The sequence below is a fragment of the Aspergillus vadensis genome, assembly GCF_003184925.1.
Source record: "Aspergillus vadensis CBS 113365 unplaced genomic scaffold BO88scaffold_1, whole genome shotgun sequence".
In the NCBI taxonomy this organism is placed as follows: Eukaryota; Fungi; Ascomycota; class Eurotiomycetes; order Eurotiales; family Aspergillaceae; genus Aspergillus; species Aspergillus vadensis.
In genome coordinates, this window is record NW_020292039.1 from 3483011 (window position 1) to 3503258 (window position 20248).

General features: G+C 51.6%; 9 protein-coding genes across 9 annotated transcripts; 5 read left to right on the forward strand and 4 right to left on the reverse strand.

The window, feature by feature from the left end:
* The first annotated feature begins 36 nt into the window (after positions 1-36).
* BO88DRAFT_33265 (uncharacterized protein) lies at positions 37-1770 on the forward strand. The gene is made up of 2 exons (XM_025702734.1): positions 37-867; positions 917-1770. Exons 1-2 carry the CDS (start codon positions 373-375, stop codon positions 1595-1597), a joined length of 1176 nt encoding a protein of 391 aa, XP_025569039.1. The 5' UTR covers positions 37-372; the 3' UTR covers positions 1598-1770.
* Positions 1771-2047: 277 nt separating this feature from the next.
* On the forward strand, positions 2048-3059 carry BO88DRAFT_33243 (uncharacterized protein). The gene is made up of 4 exons (XM_025702725.1): positions 2048-2209; positions 2355-2574; positions 2635-2837; positions 2926-3059. Exons 2-4 carry the CDS (start codon positions 2413-2415, stop codon positions 2939-2941), a joined length of 381 nt encoding a protein of 126 aa, XP_025569040.1. The 5' UTR covers positions 2048-2209; positions 2355-2412; the 3' UTR covers positions 2942-3059.
* A 39-nt stretch (positions 3060-3098) lies between these two features.
* On the reverse strand, positions 3099-5339 carry gpi16 (GPI-anchor transamidase subunit GPI16). Its single transcript, XM_025703728.1, has 3 exons — positions 4711-5339; positions 4255-4649; positions 3099-4204 (listed from the first exon to the last, which is right to left on the reverse strand). Exons 1-3 carry the CDS (start codon positions 5067-5069, stop codon positions 3177-3179), a joined length of 1782 nt encoding a protein of 593 aa, XP_025569041.1. The 5' UTR covers positions 5070-5339; the 3' UTR covers positions 3099-3176.
* Positions 5340-5455: 116 nt separating this feature from the next.
* BO88DRAFT_400815 (LUC7 domain-containing protein) lies at positions 5456-6662 on the forward strand. Its single transcript, XM_025705686.1, has 3 exons — positions 5456-5572; positions 5637-5968; positions 6054-6662. The coding sequence occupies exons 1-3, from the start codon at positions 5530-5532 to the stop codon at positions 6510-6512; spliced, it is 834 nt and encodes a 277-aa protein (XP_025569042.1). The 5' UTR covers positions 5456-5529; the 3' UTR covers positions 6513-6662.
* Positions 6663-7193: 531 nt separating this feature from the next.
* BO88DRAFT_33340 (putative PHD finger domain protein) lies at positions 7194-10413 on the reverse strand. Its single transcript, XM_025702763.1, has 2 exons — positions 9331-10413; positions 7194-9268 (listed from the first exon to the last, which is right to left on the reverse strand). The coding sequence occupies exons 1-2, from the start codon at positions 10273-10275 to the stop codon at positions 7280-7282; spliced, it is 2934 nt and encodes a 977-aa protein (XP_025569043.1). The 5' UTR covers positions 10276-10413; the 3' UTR covers positions 7194-7279.
* A 513-nt stretch (positions 10414-10926) lies between these two features.
* On the forward strand, positions 10927-12236 carry BO88DRAFT_400817 (uncharacterized protein). The gene has a single exon (XM_025705687.1). It carries the CDS (start codon positions 11087-11089, stop codon positions 11906-11908), a length of 822 nt encoding a protein of 273 aa, XP_025569044.1. The 5' UTR covers positions 10927-11086; the 3' UTR covers positions 11909-12236.
* Positions 12187-14120, reverse strand: BO88DRAFT_440478 (FF domain protein). The gene is made up of 2 exons (XM_025709791.1): positions 13963-14120; positions 12187-13909 (listed from the first exon to the last, which is right to left on the reverse strand). Exons 1-2 carry the CDS (start codon positions 14030-14032, stop codon positions 12258-12260), a joined length of 1722 nt encoding a protein of 573 aa, XP_025569045.1. The 5' UTR covers positions 14033-14120; the 3' UTR covers positions 12187-12257.
* A 147-nt stretch (positions 14121-14267) lies between these two features.
* Positions 14268-15472, forward strand: pre9 (proteasome core particle subunit alpha 3). Its single transcript, XM_025705688.1, has 4 exons — positions 14268-14424; positions 14492-14676; positions 14742-15160; positions 15255-15472. Exons 1-4 carry the CDS (start codon positions 14401-14403, stop codon positions 15392-15394), a joined length of 768 nt encoding a protein of 255 aa, XP_025569046.1. The 5' UTR covers positions 14268-14400; the 3' UTR covers positions 15395-15472.
* A 1306-nt stretch (positions 15473-16778) lies between these two features.
* BO88DRAFT_327943 (uncharacterized protein) lies at positions 16779-17114 on the reverse strand (the record flags this gene model as incomplete). Its single annotated transcript, XM_025702531.1, has 1 exon — positions 16779-17114. One exon carries the CDS (start codon positions 17112-17114, stop codon positions 16779-16781), a length of 336 nt encoding a protein of 111 aa, XP_025569047.1.
* Positions 17115-20248: the final 3134 nt, after the last annotated feature.

Genomic DNA, 20248 nt, shown 5'->3' on the forward strand with positions numbered 1-20248 from the left:
CCGCCTTCGCAGCTGGAGCGGGCATCTGGGGTTGCGCTGTTCTCCCCCCAGAGCGCCACCTTCGAAGCAAGGTTAGCTGGCTTATTCTCCCCGAGACATTGCTGTGGATGGCGCAGGGGGTGGTTGCACACTCTGAAGGTGGTGTGAGCTCCTGCTCGGTGGAAGATCGAACACGATGGGTTTCCTTTCTGCCTGGTGATAAGCTGACTTGCTCCCCGCGACTAGCGTTGAGCCTTGATCGCTGGTTCACCACTCAAGCTACCACGGATCGTTTTTATTGGTCGTATCGTCCGGCATCGTGAGCGCGTACAGTCGCATTAAACCCGCGATCGGAGCGCACCTAGCTTTTTCACTACAACGTCACACAAGATAATGACCGATCCCACCTCCGACGCACCTGCTATGGACGAGTTCGCGCAGACTCGAGGTGGCGATGACCTCTTCGACGATGAGATCGTCCCCGTTCCCGCCGTTGAACAGCAACCTGAGGCCGAAGTCCACACGGAACCTGCCCCTGCTCCTGTTGTCGAAAGCGATGCGCCGCCACCTGCTCGAACTGATACCCCATCATCACGGTCGCGTGGAGGCGAAAGGCGAGGACGGGGTCGAGGCAGAGGACGTGGTGGGCGGGGATCGCATAACGGAGGCCGTCGTGGGGATGGGGCTGTGAAGAACAAGCCCGTTGAAAGTGCTCCTGAGCATGAGAATAAGAATGGGGAGGGTTCGACTCCGGAGTCGCCGGCTGAGGGAGATCAGAATGGCAAGGATGAGACAACGGCGTCGGATCCTAAGCAGGCTGCGGCCGCAGAGGGACCGCGCGTGCCTGCGGTTCGCGGAGACAGAAGTGCTACAGGTGGTTTGAAGAAGGTAGAAGCATCTGCCATGTCTATATGTATGCTTGCTAACTCGCTACTAGCCGAAACTTACGGAAGAAGAACTGTCCCGTCGTATTGCTGCCGCCAAAGAAAATGCTGCCAAAGTTGCCGCTGCACATGCTCGAGCTGAGGCAGACCAAGCGTCGTTCCTTGAGCGCGAGAAGGTTGCCGAAGAGAAGCGACGCCAGGAACGCCAGCATCGCAAGGCCATGGACAATGAGCGGGAGCGTAACCGACTGCGCAAACTGGGTGCCTTGAACGGAAGGGAGTGGGACGCCGAGAAAAAGGAGGAACATTACAATCCCCGTGGTGGCAGGGGTGGCTTCCGACGAGGTATGCACGGTGGTGTGTCTGGATATGTCCGGCGAGACTTCGATTCCCAGCCCAGTGAAGAAGCCAGTGAAGACGCCCGTCCTCCTCATCATCGGGGCCGCGGACGTGGTGGTAGAGGTGGACGTGGCCGCGGTGGACATCGCGGGCCTCGAGGAGATATTGCAGCGTCCGATGGTGCTGCTGATCAGCCTGCTTCGGGTGAAACCAAGCCTAAAGCATCTGCTCCAGTCATCAATAACGAGTCTGAGTTCCCTTCTCTACCTGGAAGTGAGAAGAAGGAGAAGGAGAAGGCTGGTGAGGAAGCGCCCACTACCCCTGATCTGCTCAAGTCGGACTCCTTGTCACCAGTGACGGGAGCTTCCTGGGCCGATCAAGTCGAGTCTCAGTAATCATACATTTACGAATCTGCCCGGTTTCCTGATCATTGTGATATGATTTCAACTTTAATCTGCGCCAAAGACACATGAATACTTGCACTCATATTCCCCTAAACAGTACTTGTTGCTTGCTTTGACACGATATCTTTTGAATGGCCTACGAAAGCCTTGCCCATCACTATGCGTCTTTTTCCGATATCCTTATCCTCCAGAGATGAAAGCTTTGCTTATACCTGCTTGGTTAGCTATGACGTGATGTACATACCTATACCGCACCGCAATAGAGGCGAGTCTCATCCCATTGCCTTAAGGTATAAGAAATAGCCGTACTAAATAAGAACATCACCTGCATGAACTATGCGATCATCATTGATCCAATGCCCATCAATACAGTCCAGAACGCCCTCAATCGTGGCATTTCTTCTGCGTAGCTTCCATGGATATAACATCCTGACTAAGCCGAGTGGCAATAACCGGCCAATCAAGCAGACCCCTATGACGTTTGTTCATGATGAGATCACTGCCCTTCATGAGAGATTCTCAAGTACTATAAATCGCCCAATTTCGATCAAAGACATAGATACTTCATCATTGTTATCTACTCAACTCAAGTTGAACATTTAGGTAAGTTGATTGCCATTTTGGTTATACGCAAATCAAGATATATCATCACCCCAACTATCTACCCGAACTATATATACAACTTCACCAACATCGCCCCTAAAAACCACGTTTAAAGCAACTAAACTAACATGAAATTCATCTCCAGAACAATAATACAACCTATCTATTCTCTCAAATCACACACATTATAATACATATACAAAATGTCCCAAAACCGTCTCCCAGGCTCCACCCGCGGCGGCGCCAGCTCCCAACCCACACCAGCCAACAACTCCGGCGGAGGCAGCGGCTGGGGCGACGAGGGCTTTTCCAAGGGAGGAGGTCGAGGAACAGCGAACCAGACATCGTCGGACGATGGGGTTCCTGTACGTACTACCCACTCAAACCCCCTGAAAACAATGCTAATAGAACTATCTACGTGATAGTCCGACATCCTCACCACACCCGCCCTGCAAGGCATCTCGCAGCAAAAGCAAGCCGCCGAGCAAAAGTTCATGAGTCGGTGGGATGAAGGACATGATGAGCGGGAGGGAACTTGTGCTACGGAAGATCATAGCTTCATGGGCACGAAGCCTGGTGGGTCGGATGCGTTGCCCGGTTGGAATGTGCTGAAGGATAAGTTGGGATTGTAAGCTTGCCTGCCGCTCCTTCCTTCCTGATGCTCTGGCTGTTCCGTTTTTGGGATGCGGGCTGATGGGATGGGGTTGGGTTTTTAGTCTTTATCCGGAGTAAATTGGGTTTAATCTCGGTTGATTTGGATGGTTGGGTTTGATGCTTAAATGAATGAACGAATATTATTGAATGGGATTCTTATTGGGGATTTGAGAGTAGATTGCGGAGTTGTTTGGAGAAAAAGTATAGGTTTTGATAGTAAGCTTGAAGTAATGTGGTTGGTTTATTGTATTGATATAGCATGTATGTAACATTGAAGATGGATGCATTGTTTATGATAGCTCTTTTGCCTTGTCTATTCTTTCTTGGCTGTCTTGCCCTTGATTCGGTCCCGTAAAGCAACTATCTTGCCCCCCAGGCGTCCCTTGAGGGTTTGCGCGGTCAACGCGGAGGCTTCTTCGGCCGTGACGAAGCGACGGACGAGGAGGTTGAAGATGCTGCCGAAGGCGAGCGCAACTACGGTGCTGGTCAGGATGATCACGTTGTAAGGCATGCTGAAGTCGGGGGTGGGAAGCGGGAGAAGAAGGCTGGTGGTGCGGATATAGATCGGGTGGTTTTGGCCGTTCGCTGCATCGAGCTTGATTACGGCGGGAGCGACGTTGAAGCCGCGGTTCGCGTCTGGTGGATATTCAGTATACCGAAGAATCGCTTTCTCAAAGTCGTATGTGAGAGTCACAGTCGACGCAGGCGGTATCGTCATTGCCAGCTCCAGCTGTGTTCCACGTTCTCGGTCGATGGCCGGTCGGTAGAAGGATTCACGGATAAATTGTGAGGCAGGTACTTGTTGGCGTAGTCCATCGCGGCCTGTGATAGAAGCCTGCAGTGTGTGGACATATGGTCGTAGAAACCATGGTAGGGTCTCAAAGTAAATGAAGTCGACAGAGTTGGAGTCAGACGGGTTGTCGAAGATGATCCGCATGCCACCGCGCTCTTGGCCGTGACCAACAATCGTTCTCTCCGCGCTCAGGACAGGCTCATCAAGTGGCACATGAGTGGTAACTTCTTGTTCAGGGATGGTGAGGTCGAATGGAGTAGAAGGCTCCAGAGTGAAACAGCGGGTGAAGCCATCCGGCCTCTTGGTCTCCACTGCACCTGGAGTAACAATTACCTCGCGCTCATGCGGCACCCGTAGGCAGACCGGCTCTTGAGAAGCATTATCCGTGAGAGGACAAGAGCCACTGAGGGTGCGTCCGAAGATTTCCGTCAAACTCCAGCCTTTTTCCGACGTGCTTTCCAAAGGATAGCAGGTATCATCGGAATGGTAGGGCTTGGATGTGTCGCATGCCAGCTGATCAGAAGGTACAGGGCGCGGAATGGGATTGCCTGCATAGTCATTAATATGGTAATCAGACCTCAGGTGTCAATAAACTAACCGCGGGGTCGCTTCGACCGGTCAATATCAAGGACAATGTCCACGGTCTGATCGACATGCACGTAACACTCTCCTGTATGAGGACAGACAGGACTGACATCCACAGACATGCTCTGCCAAGACGCATCAAATAACTTATGTCCATCTAGAAGGCTAGAAACGCCTGCCTTGCCCTTGCACGGCAGTAGCTTCAGGAATGGCGTAAGATTTTCAGTGCAGACCACCTCGCCAGGAAGTGTCCCGTGCAGCAGATGCAGATTACTGGAAGCTGGATGGTCACCCATAAGTTCGAATGAAGCAACAGGGCGAGTGGTTCGGGTTGAGTCGATGAAATTCAGCGAGGCGCAAAACAATCCCGACAGAGACTGAGTCAGGGTAATCCATTTCGCAGAGGCCCTAATGCCAATCAGTACCGTTGCCCATGCTACGTCGTCCTCTCCTCGTCGTTCACACATACGCTTCATCATCAGGTGCATCTATCCATGCCCATAGCTCAACACCAGTGCCACCCTCTTTGCTCCCGTTCCAAGGACGGGGACCCCAGCTCTCAGCATCCCATCGTCCAGTAGTGAACCGTAGATGAAGCTCCTTCGTGTTAGCGTGCTGTAGGATCTGGCCTAGCGCTCTCGGAAAATAGCGGAAATGGCGTTCATCGAAGGACTCTTGGGACTCATTGCCACGAAAGTTGAAAGATGCTAACAAGGATGACTGCGGGAGTGGTTGGAGGTATAGGCTCTCGTGGTAGTCGGAAGTCGCTGATGTGAACGAAGAGAGCGCGACAACGAAAAGTAAAGTAAGGAGAGAGAGGACCGTCATAACGTCATGCTTGCCGATGCAGAAAGTTCTAGATACTGTGTAGTGATTCTATCGCGTACCTCACTACCACTAGCAAGCCATACACGGAGTGTAAGTTCAGTCCTCCGAGCGGCGGAGAAGAACGGTCGATTGCGTTTTGAGTCAAGCAAAGCTGAATAACAGGCTGACCGGGCCGCGCGACAGTATCAAGCCTGCATAAGAAATATCAAGCGTCAAAGTGTCCAGATCATGGCACCGATGTCGCCAACTAAGTAGTAAGGTGGAAAGGCCGAGCTGTACTCCGCAAATCAGCGGGAATCGACAGGGGGACTCCGGTTCATCTTATATAAGCGCCAGCCGCGGTTAGCGCCACGCCCGCAGAATCTCGACTCTCCATCGCAATCTCCATTCAATCTCTCAGTTACGCTCTGACCATTCGTGCTCTCCCCACCCTTCATTCTCCCTCTGGCATCATCCCATCATGGCGGCGGAACAGAGAAAGCTGCTTGAGCAGCTCATGGGAGGTAAGTTGCCCATGTCCAGCTTCTACCAAGCTCTAGACAACAGCTAATCCAATTCTTTTTCCAGCGGACCAGCTCATAGGTACCGGCGCCCCTTCTCGCAATGCGCAGCTCCAAATCACAGATCCGAAAGTCTGTCGCTCGTATCTTGTCGGCACTTGTCCGCATGACCTCTTCACCAATACCAAGCAAGATCTGGGTCCTTGCCAGAAAGTTCACAGCGAAGGATTGAAGACGGAGTATGAGACCGCCTCGGCGGCCGAGAAGGCCAAATGGGGATTCGATTACGACTATATGCGCGACATGCAGAAATATATCGATGATTGTGACCGACGTATTGATACCGCTCAGCGACGATTGGAAAAGACTCCAGATGAAATTAGGCAGACCAACAACTTGGTAAGGCATCCACCCCATCCCATCAACAGGATACCTCAAGCGGCCAAGAGAAGACATGTAGCTAACCACAACCCCGAAATAATAGCTGAAACAAATCTCCGACCTAACGAAAACCATCAACACGGGCCTCCTCGAGATCTCGGTGTTGGGCGAAACCGGCTCTGTCGCACAGGCCCTGAACGAACTGCACAAGATCCGCACCGCGAAGCACCAAAAGGAAACGTGTGAACGCGAATTGAAGAACCTCCAAGATACCTCCGGTCCGTCGGGCCATCAGAAGCTGCAAGTGTGCGATGTCTGCGGCGCGTACCTGAGTCGTCTCGATAACGATCGTCGGTTGGCGGACCATTTCTTCGGAAAGATGCACATGGGATACTCGGATATGCGCAAGGGGTTTAAGAAGCTCAGCGAGGAGCTTAAGGGACGGCCTCCGCCGGTTCGTCACCACGATGACGATGATGGTGGTTGGGGTGGACGCTCCGGTGGTGGACGTGGTCCTCGGTATGGCGGTGGTGGTTACAAGAAGCGCGGTCCTCGCTGGTAAAATATTGATGAAGCGTCTTGTTTTCTTTCTTGGAGTTTATTCTGCAATGCTGTTGTAATTTGTCTGGATTTGCATAGCGCAGGCGTTTTTGTTACTACTACGTCTGGGATGTTACGGATTAAATAAAAATATAATAAACATGTACAGGCCGACTTCAGTTGCTTTCAACTTTCGCCCCCGAATCCCGTATGTGGATCTGTGGCAATAGGACTGAGCAGTAGTAATGCTATTACGATAACATCATATTGGCAGTACGCCAATTTGTTTACCAAGTATATGAAGTCTTCATAGAAAAGAAATGGTATGAAGTAGTAGAATAGTGTTCATTTTGACATACCAATTCAACGCATGTAAAACAGCATGCGGATAAACACAAGATGAGATGAGGGGAAATTCCATAGTGGAAAAAAAAGAAAGAAAAAAGGAGAAGGGATAAAATAACAAACCCAGTGTTGAAACAAACCTCGCTGGGGGTACATAAAGTCCATCGTTTCATGGTAAGCACAAAAAAGCAAAGAGAACAGATCAAATAGATAAGCAGCCCGTAAAGTCGCCCAAATACCCGTTTTGGAAAAGAAAACCCTACCCCAGCACATGGGAATAGTAGTGCGGGGAAAAAAAAAATTACACCAAGCCCCGGAGATAACCCTGCAAAGAAGATGGAAAGCGAAAATATGGGAGAAGAAAGATGTTACTGTACAATAGGCAGTGTTGAAACACCCTTTCCCCCCCTTTCTCTCTTTTTATTTTTTTTTGTATTTGTCTCTCTACCGTGCATTCTGCTGTGGACCGTGTCCATTGGTCCTGGTCGCCGTTGCTAACTCTTCTATCAACATCGTGTAGTTTGAGCTGACTTCTGGTCGACGTAGGAGGATATCCCGGACCACGCTTAGCTGGGAGGCGTCTGCGTTCGGGGCATGGGATAGAAGTTGCTGGATAGCGGGTGTATTGGCTTGCGCACCGAGGACCTGTATTGCGGCGGCGAGCCCGGTGAGAGGTGGTTGGTTGGGCTGTGGAGGCTGGTAGGGGGTGAATTGTGGAGCTGCTGGTGGTGGCTGTTGTTGGTGTTGTGACTGAGCTTGATGCCCATAGGGTATTTGCGTTTGAGGCGTTCCGTCGTAAGATGATACAGGAGTGGGTGTGAATTGGGACGCAAGCGGCGGTCCAGGAGTCAGGAAATGCGCCTGCTGAGGCGTCCCCGCTGCCACAGTCAATGGACTGGCAGAAGCACCGGGCTCCTGGCTCGGGAAGTGCGAAGGAGGCTGCACGGATGGCGGATTGGAATCGCCAGTCTTGACGGCAAAGACCACGAGCATGACGCGCTCCGGTGTCGGATCTTCAAGAGCGTTGTTCTCCAGAAGCTCGATGAACTCTGGCTTCTTAGTGGAGCCTGCTTCAATAGGGATAAGGTAGGTATCTTTGACAGCTGGCAATGGATGTTTGCCAACAACACCATACCTCGAACGGTCTTGGAAGTAGCTAAATAGCTTGTCGAACCCTGCACGGTCCTTAGGGGAGTCGGGGCGGCTGATCGAGATAACAGTCACATCAGTCGAGGAGCTGAAACGTAGGCCGCAAAGGTATTCGCTGGCGAGAGCAATCTCAATCCTTCCATCAATGGACAATGTCGGTGGAGCAAGCTGACTCCATGGTATGCGTCCGCTCAAGTCAGCTCCTCCGACATGCTTCGCGGAGGAAGTAAACTCGGTAATCGGATTCATGACGACCTTGCCATGCCAGATGGACCCTTCGTCATGGAAGTCCTTTGGTGAGTAGGGGGGTGAGTCGGGCTCATCGTCTCCCAATAGTTGATCGATCTCAGCATCGGCCTGAGCCTTGGCTGCTGGCAGCTGCTCACGAATATGAGCAGACACTTCGGGGAAGACCTGCTCATGGCTGGTGCCACCGGGAGAATGAGCCCGCGCGGGGAAGTGATCTTGATGAGTGGTGACACCATCGGTCATCTTAGTGTCAATATCCTGTGATTTCGATGCCTTCCGGGTGTCATCAGTCTGAGCCTGGGGGCCAGGGGTCGTTGGGCTCTGGCCAGCGGAGCTGCCATCAGGATCAGCCAAGCTGCGTCGAGCGGCAGCAGTAGAGAACACGGGCTCGCTGGCGACATTGTGGTTATCATCTTCAATGAACTCTTCACCCTTATGAGTCCGTCTAATGCGAGGCCCTTGTTCTTGCACGATGATGTGCTGCCGTTCAGCTTCCCGCTTGATTTCGGCATCCTTCTGCTGCAGCTCCTCACTTGCCATGTCTTGGGTGCTCATCTTAGAGAGGGCATCGGGAGATAAACTACCTACGAGCAGACGGTCCCGTAGAGAAGGGTTCTTCTTTACGTTGAACATGATCGTCCGCAATTGTGACCTATACGGCTCTGTGGGCTCCCCAGTTCCTCCGCATATATTCTCATACATAGCGCTCTCGAGTGAGAGAGAAAGCTGCCGGGCAAATTCCTCCACCGATTTCACCCCGGACCCTTCGGGGATTTGGAACGATCCTCGTTCCTGGGCCTGAGTAATCTGCTCTACAAATAACTTGACCAGAGCTTTGGCAACACTCTTGCGAGACGGGTGCGTAAGCTGGTCCGCGGATTTCGAGCTATCAGTCACTGCTGTCCCTGCAGCAGAGCTTTTCCGAGAAGAAGGCGCACTGGGCTCCTCCTTCACTTGAGCCGGTTTGGCAGCGGGAGCTGGCACAGGCGTCGCAGGTGCTGGCGGTGACGTCTTCTGTTGCTTCGATTTCGGTCCCTGGTGTGTCAGTGTTAGCAAAACCCTCCCCTACCGATGATACTGAGATCACGAGAACTTACCGGTTCAGCGACTTGCGCCTCTTGGTGCTCATCGAACTTGCGTTTTTGTGCGCTTGTCGACTGCGCTTCAGTAACATGTCCATTCTTCTCAGGAGCTGGCGTCTCGGCTTCAGGAACTGGTGCAGCCGGCGCATCAGGCGCATCAGGGGCAGCAGTAGAGGCTGGAGCGGGAGTTGAAGAGGTTGCAGCGGGCGCAGGTGTGCTGGTCTCTCTCTTGGGCTCGCTAGCCTTGCGCTCGCTTGCCTGACGCTCACTTGCTTGAGACTCACTCGTTTTGCGCTCGGCCGTCGGAGGTTCACTGGCCTTAGGTTCGACCGATTTAGATTCGCTTGTCTTAGGCTCAGCCGCCTTGGCTTCACTTGGTCTGCCTCTACGGCCGCCCTTCTTGCCCTTTCTGCGTCGAGATGCCTTCTTCTCCTCGGCTTCTTTGCGCCTCTTTTCGGCAGCTTCCTCCCAAGGCTTTTCACCTCGCGCGATCTTTTCGAGAAGAACCTTGTGGTTCTCTGGCTTGCATTGCTCACAGAAGTATTCGTCCGGTTCTTCCCCCTTCGCGTATGTCAAGCCCATACAGTCATTGTGTTGCCAGGCCGAGCATCGATCGCAGCAGATCATGTCGCGTTCAACATCTTCCTCCTCTTCATATTCGCCACAAATGCATCGAATGATCTCTTCTTCTTCGCTGGGAGCAGGTGTCGGTTCGACGGAGGGTTTGGGAGGCTTGTCTTTCGGCTGGGCTTTCGCCTTGGACTTCTTCGCGGGCGTTTCGGTGATCATGTCGAGGTTCTTGTGCTGGCCCTTGGTCGAGCGACCGGAGCGTCGTGGTTCATCTGGCTTAGTAGTTAGCTTTCTGTCCCGACGAGAAGTGGAGTGTGCTGCCAGTCGCCACCCATCGGGAAGGCCGACAATGGTCGCACGACTTTCGGTATACAATAGCTTACCGGCCATGATAGAAGTATATAAGCTGATAGCAAGGTATTCAAATTTCTACGGCGCGAAGCTTTGGGGGTTGTAAAGGTCTGAGATAGAGGGATGAAAAAAAGGATTGCGCACGCCACCCAAATCTCGTTCTACGGCATCAGAAGGGCTAAAGTAATACACAGAGGAAGGCTCTGGAAAGTGGCACTTTTTGTTTGTTTGCCCGGTCCACGCAGGTATTACTTTGTCCTTGCACTTCCAGCGATTTTTAGTCTAGAGACAACGCGTGGGCGCCGGTGGGTGGTGTCACACCAAGCGGTTGGGTGGTGCTGAGTCTCGTTTGAATGCTGTCGCGCGCAGCGTGAATGCTTGGCGTGAGCGGGGTCGCGTGTAGACTGCGCAGCGCCTGAGGCGGCTTATCCCCGAGTGAATCGAGAGCTGACGATGGAGGTTTCGCAGAATAGCCTCGTAGGAGTGTCTGGTGATGAAATGAACGTCCAGCGACGAGCAGCGGGGGATGCTGGGAGATGGAAGAAGACAGATGGTGGGAAGAGAGGAGATGCTGTCGCGGTTGGATCGGGATGCTGAGTCATGAGCACGTGACTGCGGCTCCGCGGAGAATGGCTTGGCAGGCGCCAGTCCGGCTCCTTCTCGTCGCGTCTATTTTTCGGCGCCCTCGAAAGCTTCTCCAGATCCCCACATAGACTGTCTTTTACTTTTCACGATCTTCTTGCCCGTGCTACTTCCCCCTCTCCAAAGTTGACGTGTTGTTTAGAGCTCATTTTAAAATCAAATCAATACCTATAATCTTTTACTATCCCACCTTTACTCAGTACAGATCATGGCAGATGTTCGATCATTACTTCGGAATGAGCTCGCCGCCCGCAAGGGTTCATCCCAGGCAGGGAGCAGCGCAACGAACCGTGTGACCAAAAAGCGCAAGGTAGACCCAGCAGATGATTTGAGGCGCAAGAGGATGAGGGCAAGTGTGCCATCTGGTCCGTCGACCGCGCATACCGTACAACCACCCAGTGCACGAGCTATCGAGGAGGAAGAGATCGAGGGATCAGAGCAAGACATCGCCGGACCGCAGCCACCATCTGACATCACAGTTGAGCAGTCAACTGCTCAACCCGATGTACAGCCATCAGATACGTCTCTTGTAGCCGCCGAACCGCCTGCCCCGACCACTCAAACCATCGATGAGGATGAATGGGCCGCTTTCGAGCGCGAAGTTGTCGCCCCCACCCGCATGCCGCATAGGCCGGCTGCGCTCGCCGCGGAAGCGACTATATCAGCAGCGCCAGTATCTGCAGACGAGCTCGCCGCCCAGCAGCAGAAAGAGACCGAAGCGATCAAGAAAAGCCGTGAGGCTGAGGTCGAAGGAGAAAGGGAGGATGCAGCGCGGTTTATGGAAGACGAATTTGATGAAATGGAGCAATTAGAAGAGCGCGTCAGACGTCTGAAGCACAAGCGTGAAGAGCTGAGGAAATTAAGAACCATGGAAGATACAGAAATGCAGAGAGTGGACGAACCTCCTTCCGCTGCTAGCCTGTCAGGGGACCAACAAAATCCACCTGCAGGCGACGCAAATGAAGATGAAGACGATGAAGACGACGATGATGATTATGACGATGACTGGGACAATTGGAGATTCAAATGAATTTAACGCGGCTTAGGGTCGGGTGTGGGAAATACAGGCGTCATTTCATACGAGGGAGGTCCCGGACTTTTCTTACTTACAGTGATACCCAATAAGCTATGTGAAATCACAGGCCATTGCTCTTAATTTTCTTAATGGGCCACAGTACACTTTTTATCGGCGTGGGCGGTATCCCGTGTTTCATGATGGGGCAGCGACATATTGTACTCTTAACATACTATCTACGATGAAACTTTTATATGCGAGAGAATGTATACTGGGTCAGCCAGAAAGGATGGAAATGTATTTTTACAGTCATTTGCAATCATAAGTATGCTTTATATACCACATAGGTTACCACACCGACTCTTTATGGGTGTTGACCGGCGTTCTCGCTTTGGTTCTTTGAAGACTGATCTTCGGCTTCTATGTAGCTTCGTAGTCCACCCCTGTTGATCCTCATAGCTTCCTCGATCTCTGCTTCCCCTTCTCTCAAAAGATGCTTACCGCGAACAAGCTCGCCCTTTTGCTTTCTTTTCTCCTCTTGTACCTGCTTCTCTCGTTCTGCCAACGCTTTTTCGCGTCTGTCACGTTCAACCTTCTTTCGTTCTAGCTCTTCTCTGTCCTCGGCGGTCATGTCGCTTTCCGGAGCAGCAGGCAAGGTAGAGATGTAAGCCTCAATAAGCGGATTCCGCACTTTAGGCGTGAGGGCGATGTATCTGAGATCGGTGATGATGGATGGAGGGAGAGCCTCCAGATTAGATGACCGATTTAGTTCGTGTAGTGGCACAGATTTTAGAAGCGCTGAAAGATCAGACTTTCGCGTGCTTTCTGACTGTTTCAGTCGAGAAACCAAATCGCGATAGTACTTCTCTCGATCTCTGTCTGACATTTGCGTGTCCTTCATCTCCGGTTCCTTTTTGTATTTGCGCTTGAACTCGGGCCAATACAACTTTGGTGTGGCGTGTTCCTGGAGGAAGGCCAGGTACTTGATGCGCGGGTCCTTCTTTTCTTCCTTCTCTTTGCGTTCTTTAAGTTCTTGAATCCGATCACGACTCCAGTTGGACCAGACCTCACGGCGCGTTTTCATGTTTGGTAGCACAGTGTAGCGTGTATCATCAATGATCCGGCCTTCTTCGATGATCTTCTCCCACGTGGAGAATGGGTTAATGCGATAGTCGTCAAGAAGATCACGGAATAAGGCCGTGGTGTCCTCCTCCGTGAGCGGAAGCCCCTCTGCGCCCTCTTCCCATTCTTCTTCTCCGGGTTCGCCGTATTCACCAGGATCAAGGCCATATTCTTCTCCCATTGCCGCCAATTGGTATTCCATATCCTCTTCCGTAAACTCCATCGGCTGTTGATCGTCCCCTTCTTCGGTTCTCGGTCGCTTGAAAGGTTGCTCTTCCTCACCCTCGCTGTCAGTAACTTCGACCTCCTCATATTCATCGCTCTCTTCCCCAACTGCCGGAGCAGCACCACTTTCTACTTCTTCCCGCTGTGGTTGATCGGACACCTTAGCTTTCGGCTCTTCTTTGGCGACATCTTCCATCTCCTCGCCCCGCTCCTTCCTTTCTTTTGCCTCTCTCTCCAAGCGATCATATTCAAGAACCCCTATTAGGACCTCCGGGGGTATCTTCCAAAAACTTTCATTTGTTTCGGGGTTGTGGACAAATCTCCTTCCCAGCTTCGTCTTCACGAGCACCCATGGCGCGCAGCCAGGAATGTCATGTTTGGTTTTCGGCCTATCCTGTGGCCCACGCGGCTTGCGGTCATGGTATCCTCTACCACCACGAAAGCCTCCGCGTGGCTGATTATCAAACGGTGCACCGTGTGGTGCAGCGCCATGCCCAAAGCCATGAGGAGCATAAGGAGTCGAAGAGAAAGGAGGAAGTGTATCCGGAGTTAGGAATGGCGCTTTATTTGAGGGTTCTGGTGCTGCTGCAGGCGGAGGCTGTACGGGAGCGGCCTGAGGCCTTGTATATGTGGATTGCTTTGTCTGCGAGTTGTAGTAATACAGATGACCTAGGTCTGATTAGAGCGACTTTAAGAGGAATCCGGGTAACTGGTAATCAAACCTGAAGGAGCTTTATGTTCGGTCCATCCTGGAGGTAACGGAGGGGGCGGGGTATACGTAGATTTAAGCATTGCGACCACAGAGGATCCGAGAGATAGCGCGAAAAGGTAACAATTAAGTGACAATAGTATAACAAGACATTCAGTTGCAGTTTGAGGCGCGAAGGAAAGATTTCCGGAGCGGGATCGCGCAGGCCGAGAGCTTTCGCAATGAGAGTTCGGGTGGTCCGAGCTTGGCGGACTGACGGTCAGCCCGGACGCTCAGAGGTGGACGCGCCAGGGCGAAGTTGCCTGGTCACCACTCTGCGGGAGCTCATCCGACCTTCCTGCACAGCTCGCCCGTCACTCATTCCTCATCTCCAATCCTCCCTTTCCTCTGTCTGTTTTCCTCCACAAAGAATATTCTCCCATAATCTACCCACGTTGACGTCGATTTCAAGATGTCACGGAGATACGATTCCAGAGTATGCCTGATTCCCAATTCCGTCGTTCCTTGGGAGCTTTAGCTGACCCGATGACGTCCGTCCACAGACTACCATCTTTTCCCCCGAAGGTCGACTCTATCAGGTTGAATATGCGTTAGAAGCCATCTCGCATGCCGGTACCGCCCTCGGAATTCTGGCCAAAGACGGAATCGTCCTCGCAGCGGAGAAGAAGGTCACCAGCAAGCTACTGGAGCAGGACACATCTGCGGAGAAGCTATACACGCTGAACGAGTATGCATCACAGCCCCATCGACTTGCAGGTCTTTTTGTGTGATGGAAATCTAATGTTTGGGCAGCAACATGATCTGTGCTGTTGCTGGTATGACGGCAGACGCAAACATCCTTATCAACTATGCCCGACAAGCTGCCCAGCGGTATCTTCTCACCTACAACGAAGAAATTCCGTGCGAGCAACTTGTCCGTCGTCTGTGCGACTTGAAGCAAGGATACACCCAGCATGGTGGTCTCCGTCCCTTCGGTGTTTCGTTCATCTATGCCGGCTACGACCCTCTCCGGGAGTTCCAACTGTACCAGAGCAACCCCAGCGGTAACTACGGTGGCTGGAAAGCAACTAGCGTGGGAGCAAACAATGCTAGTGCTCAGAGTCTGCTGAAGCAAGATTACAAGGAGGACTGCGACCTGAAGGAAGCTTGCGCTATGGCCGTTAAGGTTCTTAGCAAGACGATGGACTCGACCAAGCTGAGCAGTGAGAAGAGTAAGTCATGACTGAGCCTTGTCCGTGGTTACCCGTACATGGGTACCACGCTATCACGGTACCGTGACCTATGCTAATGCGCTGGCCCCTACAGTTGAGTTTGCTACGGTGGGAAGGACGCCGGAAGGCAAGATCTACCACCACCTGTGGAATGCTGATGAGATCAATGCCCTTCTGAAAGAACATGGGCTGGCCAAGGTTGATGACGAGCCCGAGGCTGGCGAGATTAAATAAATGAGAAGACGACCCGATTTTGCTACTTGACCAGATAATCCCACATGTTTCCTGTGCAATAATCGCGCACTTTTCTGCCCAACTTTTACGATGTAGATTCTCTACAGTCTCGTATATGTACACTCGTATGACAGGTCGCTCCAAATCACTCACGGAACGGGTGAGGCCTATAGCTGCATCTGAAGCGCAACTGACGTCGGCCACGGGTGACGTGGCAAGCCTTGATGTCGAATTAAGCATCGGGCAATTCATTGCAGGTCTACACTCGCGTCTGTCGACCGGAAATGCCCAAAGCCATCACTGATCTTGGGACATGAATGGTCCACGTAGTCTTCAAGGCCTCGAGCACCCTGGGCGCTTGAACAAATGCTGAATGTTTCGGAACTTTAATAAGATTGTGAGGCCCCATACATATAAGAATCCCCAGAATCCAAGCTGGTATCTCGTTTGCAACACAACCACATCAACACCAAGCGAATGCACCGGCCGTGAATGTGTTTCGATGTCAACCTGTCCGGTCTCCTTGCGAGTTTGCCGGCCGTGTCATGGAAGCATCGTAGGCGCGGGGTTATGGAGAGAATCCCTATGCATACCCCCAGGATCACTCAAAGATGAGTCAAGCCCACCGATTTGCAATAGCGAAATATCAGTGTTAGCTTTCTTTCCGGATTCTAATGAGAAGATCGAAGCCCGCAGAAGGCAATCACTAACTCAGTAGCTTTGATGTGGAGAGGAAGCCATCACGTGCGATGGACCGCCCAAACGCGGGGTACACAATTCCATGTTCAGCTCCGTATCTCCCCTTCCCAATCTCGCCAGCCTCTGCTATCAACAGTCATGTTACAACCATGGTAAAAGGAATCAGTTCGTACAGTTGGCCTACTTGATATGGTCTTTGGGTTGACGACTTTTCGGCTCTAACCCCGCTTCTCACAATGGCCCCTAATTCTGTTCCAATTGTTATGGGAGTCTGGTTACCTTGGTCTGGCGAGCCGCTCGTTAAGGACATGGGCGCTTATGATGTGGAACACCTCCTCGTGAAAGCTGCACGAAGGTACCAGATTTGCACAAATGAAATCTTTTCATTGGATGTTATGAATTCTCGACAGCAGAATCCTTGATTCACACTTTTCCCGCCAACCATTGCGTGGGCCTGGCGTGAAGAACCAACCTCGATTCAATCATCAGAAACAAACGGGGGAAAAAAAAAGAATAATTAGGAAAAGAAAGGTGTCAAGTGACACAGCCCCTGTGAGGCACAGAATTTACAAACAGGAACATGATCTGAAACCGAAAGACAATACCAAAGAGGGAATCCTAAGCACAAACGAAAGCAACAGCAAGTGGCCCAACGCATGGCCCCTGAAAAGTTCCCATCCTTCTTTCATGAAAGTGCCTTTCTTCTCTCGTCACGCTCCCGCTGCAGTTGGCGAATTTCTTTTTCGAGCTCCATGACGAGTTTCTGTGACCGGTCCATGGACGCTACGAGAGTGCTTCCCTCCCGTTTCCATCGGTTCAAGCGTTCCACCTCGGCGCTTCGCCGCCGGTACTTGGTTTCGATCTTCTCGCACAAGCGGCATAGTGTTGTTTCAAACTCAGTCATATTGACGAGCCTCATGCCGCAGGTCTCCCCAGTGCGGTACTCATAGTTGCAGCGGTGAGCGAAACTTGTCCAGCTCCAGTCTCCGCATGCAAATCTCTTCTGGTTGTAGAAACACATCCCTATCATTCAATCGTCAGCTAAAATACCGATCAAGCCGTGGTCAAACTCACTTGTTGCTGATACAGTTTGTTGTTTCACGTCGCTACTTTTGAGTTCTATTGGCTCTGCCAAATGCTCCTGCCGCGCTGCAGAGGTTTGATAGGCTAAGCTTGCACGAGGCCTATGGAAGGTTGCCGGTTGTTTTAAAACGAAACACCTTATTCTGAAGAACGACGATTTAGATCTCGCGATAGCTCTTGAAGAAGCTGAGTCTGAAACGGATAATGATCCAGATTCAATCGACTGGTAGGCCCCGGGTCCTATTTATGTTTCGCAGGAAGCTTCTATGTTACGGCCCAGCCAGTTCTCGTACTCTACCAGTCAACCGTCGATCAACCCCTCAACATACGATGGCTTATCGACTACGGCATTCTGCTATCACTTTCACATCACATCCAGTGCTTTTCCGGTTGGCTATGCTGGGGTCTTCCAGCTGTGGAGACACAAGTTATCCACAACCTTCCTAATCAGGTCAGTTGTAGTCAGTGGATGCTTCACGGATGCATGCGTGTTGCTGTCGTGGCGGTATCATTTCTCCTGAATCAGGTTGACTCCTCGAAAATCCCTCATTTGATATGGACGGTTTTCGTCCTCCTGGCTGGGATTGCCATTGCAGCCTTGGTTGTTCCAACGATCATCCCCGCTTCCTTTCTGCGTCTCCGTTGCGTATGGAGTCGTCCTTCGAGAAGAAGACATGCCTCACCCTTACTGCATCAAAGCTCCTGCATGAAAAAAATAAACCGTTTCTTTATTTTGTGCCAGCTGTCAGACCGTCCGTCTCACCGTCCAAACCTTTTTTGCCCCCTTCTGCATCCAAGGAAAAAACCTAGTGTTCCGTCTTGAGTGGATGGAAAAAGCACAGTTTGGTTTTGCAGGACCAGTGTGGTTACGGCTATGATCATTTAGTCTGGTTTGTTAGATGCCTTACCACCATCACCTTGTGGCTAGTCACTCACAACCAATTAGTCCGCTCGCGAACTGGCCTAGTGTCATAACCTCTGATACGGACTTTGGGCCGAGGGCAGGGTGACTCCGAGACATCTGCCCAGTTAGACTTTACTTTTTTTTACTTCTTCCCCTCTCAACTCTTTACCTGACACCTAGTATGCCCAAAGGGTCAGGGTTCTGTCACCTGGTTGCAACCCTACCAAGTTCCTTCTACCATGTATCCCGAACACTGGTCCACACAGGAATCTGGCCCCCGTGCCAATGGTCATCTCGTGTACTCCGCATGTTTCCGTCTGGCTGATATCAACCAGATGTTTCTGCATCTAGTGGCGAAAGACGCGTCACTAGAAGCCCTTCATTGGCGTCCATTGCTTCCTTGGATTTTACCTCGGGAGTCAACATGACATGCAGTTGCATGATGAGCTCAATATTCCATTAGGGACTGATTCTCTTCAGCTGATCTCCCACATCTGCAGACGAATAATCCCGCATTTGTCCCCGCTCGGGTGCAGGGTTTATCTTCATTTGCCTGCCTCCCTCGGCCAATGTGATAGGATGTCGGCTCTGTACATCAGCCATGGCAGATACTGACTGTGGTACGGTGCACCTACTGTCGAACCCGTGCAGCTGCACTAGAGCTCGGAGACTCACTGACGTGGCACGCTTCGTCTGGTCGAGGTGCTCGAATTTTCGGCCTTTCGTGGTGAAGAGGGGGGTTTTCGACGAGAAGATGGTGTACAGAATCCATAGCAACTCGAGCAAGGCAGCCTTCAGTTCCTTAGCATTGGCCTATAGGGGGTCAATGTACCCGAATTTCCGCTTGTCCGGACATCCTTCGAGATGATTGCATGAAACTCTCTCATGCGTCTGTACATCCATCACAGCATTGGATCGTCGGTCAACCCGACTAGATTCCCTGTGTGCTGAGAATCCGAGCATGGAATGATGTCGGTTGCCAACTCAGCGACTATCGGTTCTGGCTTACAGCCGCAACCTGGAGGCAACACCGGTTACCAACTGTTCTGCCACTCACGAGCTGCTCAATCTCGGTACTCGCGATGCGATTTGCCACCCCTCTGCCTTCTCTTGCAAGCTGTCTTACTTCGGATGTTTCTAGTCCAGCCTTGCCTGTGGCAATTGTACTTCCGTAACCAGGATTTGGCTCGATAGTTACGGTAAATCGTCCTTGCCCAACCTGCCAGGATTTTCGATTTACGCCTGATGGTTGTGAGTTTCTTTTGGGCTGCAACTGTTCGGAAACTCTACGTTTTTTCTACTCTGAAGCCGAGTGATCTATCCACGACGTTGAAATTGGATTTTGTGACCCACATAATTGCACCGAAATACTGGGATTTTTCAATCCCGTGACTGTAACGTGACCGCAGCCCTCTGCGCATCTACGCATACATGTTTTTCTTGCAGTCAACAAATGGAATGTCAAACGACCTTTCGAAAATTTAAGGTAAGGAAGCGTTTCCCTCTGTTTCCAGCTTACGAGTTTGGATTGGCCAGTGGATGAAAGCATATTCGACGGTGTCGGCACGCCGTAGCCAATGAAGTGGTTCAGCTGGACGGGAGATATATGCAGCTAAAAGGACCCCTGTCATTGCTTTCTAGCCCGCAAAACGCCTAGACTAGACAAGTCCGATTGACTTGAGCAGGGAAGAATCATAGCGGGTCCTCGCATCTGCACGTTGGCACCTGCAATTATTTCTCTGCGGCCTCAAGTTTGAGCCATTCAGCCTTGCATGTTGCACGAGTCGGTTTGTGGCTTTGACCCAGTGCTCTTCATCCTGTCCATCGATCCGCCTCGACCGGCGTAAGCTCCCTGCGTTTCCCAATCGGGTTTGATCTTTATGCGTGAGGGCATATCCCAGCCCATAAACATCCCCGCCTTGGGGACTATCAACGTCCAGCACAGAAGCCTGAACCACGAGGCAACTTCAATCAGCCCGGGATCTTTGCATGATCATGGTGATTACATACTTGAGTCTTGCGTCAGGCGGTCTTTACCGAATGCACGGAGACTGTGCCATCGCATTTCCAGTCTACTGGGCTTAATTGAGGCGGCATCCGCGTGTAGCATGATTGACGTGTCAAGTCTATCACTCCGATGAACAGACTTTATTCATTTTGCTTTTCCC

Excerpts from the sequence above, each read along its gene's own strand:
- BO88DRAFT_33265 (XM_025702734.1), top strand. The coding sequence starts at position 373 with ATGACCGATCCCACCTCCGACGCACCTGCTATGGACGAGTTCGCGCAG. Across the intron at positions 868-916 it reads CTACAGGTGGTTTGAAGAAG|CCGAAACTTACGGAAGAAGA; the intron begins GTAGAAGCATCT and ends ACTCGCTACTAG.
- BO88DRAFT_33243 (XM_025702725.1), top strand. The coding sequence starts at position 2,413 with ATGTCCCAAAACCGTCTCCCAGGCTCCACCCGCGGCGGCGCCAGCTCC. Across the intron at positions 2,575-2,634 it reads CGTCGGACGATGGGGTTCCT|TCCGACATCCTCACCACACC; the intron begins GTACGTACTACC and ends TCTACGTGATAG.
- gpi16 (XM_025703728.1), bottom strand. The coding sequence starts at position 5,069 with ATGACGGTCCTCTCTCTCCTTACTTTACTTTTCGTTGTCGCGCTCTCT. Across the intron at positions 4,650-4,710 it reads GATGCACCTGATGATGAAGC|GGCCTCTGCGAAATGGATTA; the intron begins GTATGTGTGAAC and ends GATTGGCATTAG. Across the intron at positions 4,205-4,254 it reads CCGGTCGAAGCGACCCCGCG|GCAATCCCATTCCGCGCCCT; the intron begins GTTAGTTTATTG and ends ATGACTATGCAG.
- BO88DRAFT_400815 (XM_025705686.1), top strand. The coding sequence starts at position 5,530 with ATGGCGGCGGAACAGAGAAAGCTGCTTGAGCAGCTCATGGGAG. Across the intron at positions 5,573-5,636 it reads GCTTGAGCAGCTCATGGGAG|CGGACCAGCTCATAGGTACC; the intron begins GTAAGTTGCCCA and ends TTCTTTTTCCAG. Across the intron at positions 5,969-6,053 it reads TTAGGCAGACCAACAACTTG|CTGAAACAAATCTCCGACCT; the intron begins GTAAGGCATCCA and ends CCGAAATAATAG.
- BO88DRAFT_33340 (XM_025702763.1), bottom strand. The coding sequence starts at position 10,275 with ATGGCCGGTAAGCTATTGTATACCGAAAGTCGTGCGACCATTGTCGGC. Across the intron at positions 9,269-9,330 it reads AGGCGCAAGTCGCTGAACCG|GGACCGAAATCGAAGCAACA; the intron begins GTAAGTTCTCGT and ends CTGACACACCAG.
- BO88DRAFT_400817 (XM_025705687.1), top strand. The coding sequence starts at position 11,087 with ATGGCAGATGTTCGATCATTACTTCGGAATGAGCTCGCCGCCCGCAAG.
- BO88DRAFT_440478 (XM_025709791.1), bottom strand. The coding sequence starts at position 14,032 with ATGCTTAAATCTACGTATACCCCGCCCCCTCCGTTACCTCCAGGATGG. Across the intron at positions 13,910-13,962 it reads CGAACATAAAGCTCCTTCAG|GTCATCTGTATTACTACAAC; the intron begins GTTTGATTACCA and ends AATCAGACCTAG.
- pre9 (XM_025705688.1), top strand. The coding sequence starts at position 14,401 with ATGTCACGGAGATACGATTCCAGA. Across the intron at positions 14,677-14,741 it reads AAGCTATACACGCTGAACGA|CAACATGATCTGTGCTGTTG; the intron begins GTATGCATCACA and ends ATGTTTGGGCAG. Across the intron at positions 15,161-15,254 it reads CAAGCTGAGCAGTGAGAAGA|TTGAGTTTGCTACGGTGGGA; the intron begins GTAAGTCATGAC and ends TGGCCCCTACAG.